The sequence below is a fragment of the Pteropus alecto genome, unplaced genomic scaffold, assembly GCF_000325575.1.
Source record: "Pteropus alecto unplaced genomic scaffold, ASM32557v1 scaffold81, whole genome shotgun sequence".
In the NCBI taxonomy this organism is placed as follows: Eukaryota; Metazoa; Chordata; class Mammalia; order Chiroptera; family Pteropodidae; genus Pteropus; species Pteropus alecto.
The window spans coordinates 18832444-18844262 of record NW_006433378.1 but is presented as its reverse complement, the minus strand read 5'-3'; the positions used below and the strand labels follow the sequence as shown (position 1 = coordinate 18844262).

Below are 11819 nucleotides of genomic sequence, written 5' to 3'. Positions count from 1 at the left end.
CAATCCCCCCACCCCCATTTCCCGCCACACTCACAAGGTCTAGTCAGTTGTTAGGTGCGATGGCACCGGCGCCCGGGTGAGGAAAAAAAAAACGATTCCGCTCGGAAAACTCGAGTTTCATTCTACGTTCGTACAGCACTCACTGAAATCTTGTCTGAGAATTCTCTTAAAGATTTCTTTTCTTGGACTTAAATCTCATCTACGAAAATAATTTGACAAATAAATGACCAAATAAAATATCTGACATTAAAGACATGCTCCAACCATATTGGATGAAAGAAAGAAAACTTGAACAAAGAGAGAGACATGCTCCTAGAGGGCTTGTGTTAATGGATCATCCGAGGCAGCCTTTGGGAGGTGGATCTGCTCTCGGTGCGCTGGCCTTTCGTGCTTCTGAATCTGGGTAGCCATCGGAGTCATCAGCTAGCTTGCCTTCGTCTGTGAGACTCTAACAGGCCAGGATTCCTCCTCCTCAGATTGCAACACTGTTGCCCAGTCGTCGGATATGTGAACTTTTTTCTAATACATAGTTGGTACTCACTGCTCGTCTCAGTATGCACCTACTAAACACTGCATATAATCAGTATAACGACAACGTGAGCTTGAGTTGATTGAGACATTAGAGCCGAAGTCCAGGTAAGAGGTTCTGGAAGGAAACAGACACATACTCAACTTTGAAACTTTGCAGAAACTGTTTAATAAAGGGGCTGTTTACGGAGATGTGGCCAGGTTTAAAGGAACACTGCATGACTACCCTGGGGCCTCAAAGGTCTGCTGGAGCTGAGGAAGAGGGGCTGGCTGCCTGTAGAAAATGGGGTTTTCAGGGGGTCACAGCCATCGTCAGAATCCCACCAAAGCACAAGAGTAGTGAAGAAATACTGTGGATTCTTTCTCCCCCCATCCTCCTACTTCCAGCCGGAGCATTGGCTGAACCAAACCTCAGGAAAGGCAGAAGAGTCTGGTGCTTTACATCATGGAGGTCAGCTGTCCAGAGTCCAGAGCAGGGAATAGAAAGGCTAAGAATGGGTTTAGGGGACAAATAGAAAGTAACTAGCACAAGAGAAAATAATCCAAATCATAAGCCCCTATATTAGGCCTTGGTAGTTGGTGTTGTGAGGGACAAGTTCAAGTCTATGCTATTTTTCTGTGCTATCCTGCCTCACAGATACCTATACTGGTCATTTTATGCTTAGTCTTTTTCTCTATATTATTCTAGATCGTATTAGATATATGTCCTGATTATCAACTAAATAGAAACCTCCCAGAAGAAATGATGGATGAAGCTCTAAATACAGTAGCTGCTCAATATACTTCAAAGTTTCTTACCAAAGCTGAAAAGAGTTCTAAGAAGACACCATTAACCTAAATGATGGTGTTTGATTTCACAAAGTAAATTCTCTTTGAGAAGGTAAGCCATGTTTTCCTTTATAGCAATGGAGGTGTTGAGCTTTTTTTTTTCCTTTTCAGAAGTGTAACTCATCTTTTTTCCAGCTGAATTTAGAAGTACTGCAGGCTAATTACGAAACTTCTGATGCTGTAGAAGCATGCAAATTGGAAAGTAAAAATTCTTCCCTTCTTTCTTCCCACATTTTGCCAACTGTTAATAGTTGTTTCATTCATCTTAGGCTGTCATAATTTTCTCTTCATTCCTGAAGGACATTTTCACTGGATATCAATAGTTCTTTGCTTTCAGCACTTGAAAAATATTATGCCTCTTCCTTCTGGCCTCCATGGTTTCTGATGGGAAATATTACCTTATTTAAATTGTTTTCTGTTATAGCTAAGGTTAATTTCTCTCTTGCTGCTTTCAAGATTTTTTCTTCTTTCTTTAGTTTTTAGAAGTTTGACTATGATGTGTCTTGATATGGATTTCTTTGGAATTCATCCTGCTTGAGATATGTTCAACTTCTTGAATTCATTTATATCTTTTGACAAATTTGGGAAGTTTTCCGCCATTATTTCTTTGAGTACTTTTTCAGCTCTGCCACATTTGCCCTCTCTGGGACTCTGATGACATTAATGTAGATCTTTTGTTATAGTCTCGTAGGTCCTTAAAACCATGTTTGAAATGCATACACCAACACAAAACACCATTAAAAAAACTGTGTATTAAGAATTTTATTTAAAAATGAGAGGACTATGTAAAAATTTTAAACTTCCATATGGCAACTTTCTGGAAGGCAATTTGGTAATATATACCAAAATTTAAAATACTATACCCGTCATTTTAACATGTCACCTCTAGAAACTTATCCTTGTATATACAGTGTTCACATACACACACACAGTTTACCAAACTGTATATATAAGAAAGAATCTCTATTATAGAATTGTTTACAATAGGAAAAATGTGGAAGCAACCCAAATGTTCAAGGTAAAGAAGGAAATAAATTATGAGATATCTACATGATTATATATGAAAGTCAACCTCTAGAAAGAATGAGATAGATAACTATGTGCTGGTGGTGAATAGATCTTCAAAATATAGCTGGGGAAGAGGGGTGGAAGTGGGGGGAAATATGTATAAATGATCCCTTTTGAATACAGTTTAATTTTGTTTATATATCTAACTTGCTACGTATATTTACACATTATACCAGCATATATTTTCCACATATGTGTATGTATAATGTTTAAAATTTTTTTCTTATATAAAACCCGAAAACTCTTTGCCTTGGATTGGGGATTTAGGTAGGTTGGGGAAGAGACTACCAGAAGGTAACTAAATCTTTATTTTTAAAATTTCCTCTATGATTTCAATTTTCTAACCTTGTATATATATATTTTTTTAATATTAACGGGTTGCTTGAGCTTTGAGATTGTTGGTAGCTTTTATTTTCTCTTCAAATTCTTCTGTTTTTTTAAAAATGAATAAACTTAACATTAAGAAGAAAAAATTAACTATCCATATAATTAGCTTTCTTATTCTGTTCATTCCGGGTTTCCGAGGTAACCAGTCATAGCCTCTCTCCTGGCAATGTCATTGATACGGCTTTTGACTGCATAATTAGACTACTTTAGTGAAATTGCTCATTGTGGTAGCTCAAGATGCCAGATCAACTATCTAGATACATAGGAATTTGGTGCCTGGTTATTACTAGAGTTTTATTGCTCTCACTGGATTGTCCCATATTTTGGGTCCTTAACATATGACATCTATCACATACATATTACAACACATTACAGAGCAGAATAATGGGGAAAGATCCTCTGATTACATTTCACATTTTATGAAGAAACCAAATATAGTTTTAATAAATACCCATATTAATATATTGAGTTCTCCCAAGGTCGCATATGTCAATTGTCTCTCCTATTCTTACTTCCTTAGAAACTTACAGATATCCAGACATGATTGAGATTGAACAGGCCGAGGCCCAGCTCTCTGAGTTAGACCTGCTAACCAGTATGTTCCCTGGTGAAGATGAGCTCATAGTGAATGACCAGCTGGCTTTAGCAGAACTAAAAGATTGTATCGAAAAGAGGACAATGGAGGGGCGATCTTCAAAAGTTTACTTTACCATCAATATGAACCTGGACGTATCTGAGGAAGCAATGGTAATTCAATTCTGCTTTTGGAAGAATTGAAACATGTCAAGACCTAAAACAGCACTTAGGGCATTTTTCTTCTTGTTTTGATCAGGTGATATTTTCTCTGGCCTGTATTCTTCCCTTTAAATACCCCACAGTTCTGCCTGAAATTACTGTCAGGTATGTTACAGAAACTGGCCAACTTTAGAGGCCAAAATTAATCTAAGATTAAAAGCCATTCTCGAGTTTGTTTTCTGTTCTAGGAAAATTAATTCTTTTTATCCCACATCTTTTCCATCAGATCAGTATTATTGAGTAGATCCCAGCAAACTCAGCTGAACACAGATCTGAACACATACCTGCAAAAGAATTGTCTTGGAGACGTCTGTATATTGAATGCCACAGACTGGGTTAGAGAACACGCTTCCAGCTATGTCAGCAGGGATACTACCCCTTCCCCCGCTCCAGGAAGTACCGTCCAGCCAGTCGATTTCATTCTCACGAGACTCTGGATCTATAGCCATCACATCTACAACAAGTGCAAAAGAAAGGATATTCTAGAATGGGCGAAGGAACTTTCTCTGTCTGGGTTTAGCATGCCTGGGAAACCTGGGGTTGTTTGTGTGGAAGGCCCACAAAGTGCCTGTGAAGAATTCTGGTCAAGGTTTGCTTTTACAAATTTTATATGCTGTGCAAATAATTTTAGAACTAAATCAGATACTAGAGATGTACAAATAAGTATCTCAGTGGGGTTGTCTCTTATGGGGATTCATTCTCAAGTCAGTGGATAAAACAGAACTCACGTATGGTCAGCGTCACTTCCATCACTGGGCACAATGCACATAGGAGACATTCTGTAAATAGATGTTGAATCAAGCCCCTCCATTTCTGTGGGTCTGATTTTTCCCTCATCTTGGTGATGCTGTAGGCTGTCTATACCCTGTGAAACATGGGAATTTCTAATTTCATTTCTCTACTGATATCTTAAATAAGCATCTGAGAAGTCCCTCCAGGAGTTAGAGATTCAGCAATTTCCACATTTCAAAATTGCTGATACGAGGCAATGATAATGGAAATACATGAGTTTGTGGATGGGATTACAACCAGAATCATATTTGATTAAAATAAATCCCTCCGAGATAAAAGTAGATTTCTTCACTTCTAGGAAAAGGCATTGATAAACCTGTTTTATAACTTCTTAGTGTTCTAGAATGCATAACAGGGTTTCAAAATTTCTACTTTGAAAATTTTTTTTCAGACTCAGAAAATTAAACTGGAAGAGAATTTTGATTCGCCATCGGGAGGACATTCCTTTTGATGGTACAAATGATGAAATGGGAAGACAAAGAAAATTTTCAGTTTTTGAAGAAAAAGTGTTCAACGTTAATGGAGCCAGAGGAACCCACATGGACTTCGGTCAGCTGTATCAGTTTTTAAATGCCAGAGGATGTGGGGATGTTTTCCAGATGTTCTTTGGTGTGGAAGGACAATAACTGAGTAGAGGACTAACTGAAAGTATTTTGTCACTGTTGCCTTTGATTTTGTCTCCACTCTTTCTTGAAAGATTAAGTTATTTTACTTTAGTCCCATTCTAGAATGCTAGGAGGAAAAAAAAAAAGAAAAAGTAGAACAGCTGAAATGTATCTGTTAAATATGTCATGATTGAAAACAACTGAGTTTTAAGTTATAATCTTAAAATTGTTGACATATTTCTTTACATATAAGCTACTAATTTTTAATGAGAAATTAATTTGATTTGAGTTAGATAATGTTGGTGGTACAACTTGTCACCCATTCCCAACCCCTTTCTTCTTTACCGGACTCCACTAAAGAACCTGGAAAAGCTAAATACTCGCTCTCCCAGCCTCTCTTCCAACCATGGTGGCCGTCGGACACTGCTTTGGCTTTGGAATGTCGGGGAAAACTTTTGCTTTCCAGATTAAAGCGATAGCTACAGCTAGAGCACCTCTTCTCCCTCTTTCTGCCACGACGCCGAGGTGATGGCTGGAGCTGCAGCAGTCTTTTCAACCATGAGAGAAGAAGGGCCAAGAGAACCACAGAGTTGTCAGTCCTCGTGTTGTTGAGCCGCTGGTCCAGCACCAGCCCCTGCCTATCTCGAGACAACTTATTAGGAAACATAACCAGTTTTATTTATATTCTGTCCCTGTTACTATCAGGTAAAGCTAGATTGCCAAATAGACTTTTTCAAAGCTTTAGTTTTGCATCTACTCTAGCCATTTGATACACAAATAGGTGAAGTTTTTCTTAAATGCAGTTTGCAGTTCATCTCTCTTTGTGTACTTATGCTCTGCCCCTGCCCCTGGGCTTGCCTCATAGAAGGCCGGGGCATGAGCAGAGTTCACACTTTCTGATAGGCCTCGACAATCCATCAAATTCATAATTTAGAGAATTTGTTTTTAGCAAATTGGATTTTGACATTTTTTTTTTTAATTCTGGAAATGGCTTTCTGTAAATTTCAGTTTCAACGAATTGATCCAGAGTCAAATAAACACACTGCCTGGTTTTTGAAGTTTCCATAAATCAGTTCCCAAAGTGCTAATTAAATATTTACTAATTGCTGACTCTCAGGTTAGTACTCTGCTATGGGTTGGGTATTCCTTGAAGAGTCAGACTTGGTTAGAGGAATGAGGTTGGGGGTTGGGAGGGATACAATCCATCACTTATCTTAGTAAAAACTTGGAGGCAACCTATGTGCCCATTAGCAAATGATTAATCAGTAAGTATACTGACATACATGGTACACATTATGCAATACTGTGTAGAAGTGAGAAAGAATAAAGTAGAACTCACAAAGCAATGTGAATGAGTCTTAAATATAAAGCTAGTTAAACACAAATAAGAATCAATGATATACTATATTGGATATGAACCTTATGTACCTCCTCGGATTCTCTCCCTACTGGCTCACCTCCCCATTGCATGTCAATTGCCTTGGAAACACAGATGCTTCCTCGGTTGCCACCACACAGCCAGATGGACCAGCTGTTTGTCTAGACTTTCTGACTCCCCCATTTCCTTCTAGATGAAATACTCCACAGAGCATGGGATCTGACATCCCTAGAGGCTACCCAAGGGGCCAGATGGTGCACATATTACTTATAGCAGGACTAATCTGCTAAAACCTTTTCAGTCCTCGTACATTATTTTAATAAAAAACGCATCGGTATGTACAAATACCTAGATCTTAAGTGTAACATAAAAAGATAAAATGCAGTACGTAGTTTTACAAATTTTCTTCCCTGATACAGACCTGTCAAATTTAGATATCGGTTTATTGACATAGTGACCAAGAGAAGTACAGATTTTCCAAACTCTTGATTAGTAGATCCATTCAAAAATGGATGAAAGTATTAGTCATCAGAAAAGAAAACAGCAAGTTAGATGGTCTGGTCTACATTATATAATGTAAGAAATACAATAAAAGCTGTAAGAAACTAGTTAAATGTCAGACCTATCAGCAATATAGCTTTCTTAGACTTTTACCAATGATTTTATACTTGATATATAAACATCCGTAAACGTAAAACTGTTCAGTATATATATTTATTCCACAATGACAATTTGTCAGTGTATTAATCTGATACATATATCTTACAACTGGAATCATCCATAAAGAAATAAGGATAAATCCTTAAAAGGAACTATTAGTACCAAATCAAGTTATGTTTAAAAATTAAAAGATCTATAGAAAACAAAATTGTGGGCAGGAAACTGGCTACATGTCCACTTTTAATTGTAAAAGTAATTCCTGTACAAATAATAATATTCTTAAGTAAAACAAACAAAATGTAAAAATTCTAAAATTAATCCCATAAATCCAAATTAGTTGAACTTGAGCATAAGTACACAATATGGTCACAAAGTCAGTCTTCTGACCATATTAATTTGATAAAATGCAACCAAAAAATTGCATAAGTACACAATATGGTCACAAAGTCAGTCTTCTGACCATATTAATTTGATAAAATGCAACCAAAAAAAGAACTGATTACTTTTAGCACTTACGTAAAAACAACTGTTGCACAGATTTTTTTTTTTTTAAAGAAAGCCGCATATCAGAATATCAGGAAAAACCAACAATATGTCATTTTTGAAATTGCATAACAGCTGCAAAGCAACCAAGACTTAATAGCATTTAAAGACAGGTGCTGGTATGTTACTTCCTGTTCCTGCCCTACCCCCAACAGTGCTTACAACTACTTAGGACAACCTGAACCCATAAAAAGTCTGCAAAGGGGCAAAATGAGCCTTCCATTTAAGCTCGATCTGGCAATCTGATGCCACTGGGTCCAATTAAGAAAACAGAAACTTCACTACTTTTTTAAAGAGAAAAAAATATTAATATGGAAGGTTGGTTAAAAAAGGGATTATAAAAGCTAGGAAAGGAAGGAAATAAGAGGTTGGGGTAATCGGAATAGTTTGGGGGAGAGGCTGAAAAGCTGGGGCTCAGCTCAAATCTGTGAAGGGAGGGTGATGCCAGGTCGTTGCTAATCCTTCAGAGTTCAAAGAAGGGACCGGGTGGTGTTGGGGTTCTGACTTCTGAGAAGGGAGCACCACTGGCTGTCTTAAGAGCTCAGAGGAGCGAGCCTCATGGAGTTAGGACTCAGGCCTCTCAGGGGGAGGGTCCTACCTGGCTGCTGCTGGGCCCTCTGAGGTGAGCGATAAGGCTGCTTTTAATTGTAAAAGTAATTCCTGTACAAATAATAGTATTCTGATTGTTTAAAAAATGATGGGAGAGTGAAACCAATCACTGCCTAAAGCAATTGCTGATGCTGTTAGGATGTTAACAGAATGGAGAAAGTATTTTCTCCTTCTTCTGGTCTTTCAGTCTCCTAGTCACCGTGTTTACTGAACCTAACAGGAAGCCAGGTGAATAAAGGAAGAATAGTTTGCAGCACCACAGTATCATGGAGTTGAGTATAAGAGTGAGTGTGTGGACGTGAGGAAGAGACAGTAGTCGGCAGCATGTGCTTAGGTATCTCTTGTGTGATTCTCAGAAGGAAAATCATTAAGTATGAGAACTGCACGTTTCAAATTTTAATAGACCGCCACATTACCCTTTTTTACAGGAAGTGCACATAACGCTTATGATATGCTAACAAAGAGAGAATATTGCCCAAAGCACTACTTCTCAAATTTTAACAAGGCCTGGGAATCTCGCTAAAAATGCAGAATCTGATATAATAGTCCCGAAGTGGGCCTGACAAACTGCATTTCTAACAAACACTCAGAGGATGTTGATGATTGCATTTTAAAAGGTAGAACATTTTCCTATCACCCCACTACCACCATATCATTCTACTGAAACTCCTGCGTGAAAAAGTCTCTCTATGCCACATCCCACGCCTCTTCCCGCAGACATAGGAACATCTCTCGCTCCGGGAAAGCGAAGGAAGGAAGGATTTGGCTCGATGAGTCCAATGCTTGGCTTTCTATTGGGCAGGAATGACGTCACTCAGATAGGCGTGGCTCTAATTGTGCCGTGTATACCGGCTCTAATTGTGACGTTTACGCCGGCAGATAGGCAAGGACGCGGCGGGAGGCGGGAGCAGAAGTTGGGTGGAGGGCAGGCGGGGTGGGAGGCGGAAGGGGAGGGCCGGGGGAAACTGTTCCAGTGGACACACTTCCGGCGAGCGGGGCCGGAAGTCGTGGCCCGGCAGTGTCAACCAGGGGCTGCGGGCTGAGAGTGCGGCTCAGACCGCGACCATGGGCGGGAAGAACAAGCAGCGGACCAAGGGGAACCTGCGGGTGAGTGAGAGGTGGCCCAGCCGACCGGAGTTCTCGCCTCGCAGCGGCTTGCCAGGCCCCACGCGCCGCTGGCAGATGTTTGCAGCGAGGCTGCGGGAAGGAGTGTGTTTGCGTGTTGAGTGTGACCTCTCTGTTTTGCATGCGTCCCCTCCGGCGGGGTGGGTTATCTCTGAGCAGATTGGGGAGTTGTAAGCGAAAAGATGTTCCATGCCAGAGCTGGCCCCACCTGAGCACCCCCCTTTCCCGCACATAGATTTTTCATTAGGAAATGGTTCAGTCTCAGTTTCAACTGGAAGGTTACCTGGCCAGGTTACAGAAGGTGGAATTGGGAACAAGAGAGTTGGGTGGGAAGCAGTTAAAGTGAGCCTGGTGCGCAGAGTGACTCGAATCATGTCTGTTTTGCTCACAAACCCGCGATGGCTCCCCACATCCCTTGGGGTAAAGGCCAAAGCCGTTATGATGGTATACGTGGTACGTGGTCTCCCCCTCGCCTGTTTCTATCTCCGACTGTTCAACTGCCTCTTCCTAGGCCACTTCTTCCAACCCTTTACCTCCTCACCGAGCCTTGACCTTGCCTGTTAGATGCCTCCAAGTTTTGCCTGAGATACCTCAGTGAGGTCTCTCAGGATCAACTTATTTTACTTTGTAGTCCTCCCCCGACTTTATTCTCTTTTCCTGCTTGATTTTGCTCCATTGCACCAGTGACTTCTAACATACTATGTAATTGACTGTCTCGCTTCATTTACTGTTTTGCTTCATTAGACTATAAGTACTATGAAGACAGGTGTTTCTATCTGCTGCTGATATTCTCAGATCCTAGAACAAGCACTGGCATATAGTACAAGCTCACGACATACTTTTTTAAAGACCCAAAAGTGGATTAAACCTACATGATTTGGGATGTTCTAATATTTTTTATGGTACTAGGTTTGTTATGGCACAGCCCAATCTAATGTCTGATCCAATTCTTGTGATATCACTTCCACATTTTCTTAGATCTATCACAATCTGTTTTGGAAGATAAAATCAACAACAATAATAGTAACTTACCTTGTGCCAGTATTGTGCTAAATGCTTGACTTGCGTTCTCATTTAAATTTTTATTTAAAACATTTTCTTAATGTTTTATTTTTGAAATATTCCAAACATAAGGAAAAGTTGCAAAAATATTAGAGCAACAACCCATATACTCTTTTACTCTCTACCTAGATTCACCAATTTTTACTATTAAGTCACATTTGCTTTCTTTCTTTAAATATATGTATTTTGTTGAACCATATGAGAATTAGTTGCAGAAATTATAACAAACTCCTTAATACTTCAACATGTATATTCTAGAATTAATGCCATTTTTCTACATAACTGTGATTATAACAAAATCTAACTTCAGTATAATACTATTATCTAATAACATACAGCATTGTATTCAGATTTCTATAGTCATCTTAATGTTCTCTATAAGTTTTTTTAGATAACACATTTTTAAAAAATCATGATAAAGTCAGGGATCACTCATTTTATTTAGTTATCATTTAGATCTTGATAGTTTCCCAGTGTTTTCTTTTTTTTCTCCTGGAAAAATAAGGTTGGTGGTTCTTTTATGACATGGACAATTTGGAAGAATCTATGCCAGTTGTTTTGCTTAAGTAAGATACGTGCATTCCTTATTATAAAATTCAGGTTAAACAATTTTTGAGAGGAATGCTTCATAGATGATGTATCTCAGTGCATCATAAGGGGCACTTGATGCCTGTTTGTTCCATTATTGATGATATTTGTTTAATCACTTGGTTAAGGTATCCTTTTTATTGGTTCAAAAAAGTACAATAAAAAAGTATGTTGAGTGGTAATTCGAGACTGGGAATATCCTGTTCTCTCTCACAAATTTCACTTGATGATTTTAGCATCCTTTGATGATTCTTGCTAGAATCAGTTATTACTATGGTAGTTTAAAAACATGTTTAATCTTGACAACAACTCAAGTAATGATTTAGCTATAGTTGTGTCATTTTAAAAATGATGAAATTAACTTGCTTAAGCTTATGTAGCCAGGGAGTTACAGAATTGGGATTTGAGTGGTAGTCGTTGATTCAACAGAAGACTTTGAATCTGAATGCCATGTATTCAAATGTGATAGACAAATGTCTCCTTTTCTTGATGATACAGACAGATAAGTAAGCAAATAATTATAATATATTAATGAATTATGATAGAGCTATGAGTAGAAAGAAAGTGGAAGAACAGAAAAGAATGGGGATTGACCTGAGGGAGGCAAATGTTGAAAACATGAGTGTTTTGAAGGATGAGTAGAAGTTTTTCAGGCAATAAAAAAGAAGGAAAGGTTTTCAGGTGGCGAGAAAAGGTAATGCAAAGACCAAATTATGAAAGAGCATAACAGATTCAGGGAACCCTGAATTCAGTTTTAGACTGAAACTGACAGCAAAATTGGGAGGGGTGAAGAGGAAATGGGACAAGGGAAGAAAAGAGTGGCAGAATATAAGAGTAGGAAAGGTTGAGGC

General features: G+C 38.7%; 2 protein-coding genes across 3 annotated transcripts in view; both read left to right on the top strand.

Annotated features, from left to right (window-relative positions):
• Positions 1 to 6349, top strand: part of RWDD2B (RWD domain containing 2B) — a 6786-nt gene extending 437 nt beyond the window's left edge. The window contains exons 1-6 of one of the 2 annotated variants that reach the window (XM_025044247.1): positions 30 to 636; positions 1217 to 1408; positions 3332 to 3558; positions 3644 to 3711; positions 3833 to 4195; positions 4790 to 6349. In XM_025044247.1, coding sequence (XP_024900015.1) covers positions 3352 to 3558; positions 3644 to 3711; positions 3833 to 4195; positions 4790 to 5024 — 873 coding nt within the window. In that variant the 5' untranslated portion in view covers positions 30 to 636; positions 1217 to 1408; positions 3332 to 3351 and the 3' untranslated portion in view covers positions 5025 to 6349. Of the gene's footprint in view, positions 1 to 29; positions 637 to 1216; positions 1409 to 3331; positions 3559 to 3643; positions 3712 to 3832; positions 4196 to 4789 lie in introns of those variants that run through there. The other variant, XM_006908247.3, reaches the window with a different exon arrangement.
• A 2780-nt stretch (positions 6350 to 9129) lies between these two features.
• The window catches only part of LTN1 (listerin E3 ubiquitin protein ligase 1), a 47722-nt gene continuing 45032 nt past the window's right edge, over positions 9130 to 11819 (top strand). The window contains exon 1 of the mRNA XM_006908246.1: positions 9130 to 9300. Coding sequence (XP_006908308.1) covers positions 9259 to 9300 — 42 coding nt within the window. The 5' untranslated portion in view covers positions 9130 to 9258. The remainder of the gene's footprint in view (positions 9301 to 11819) is intronic.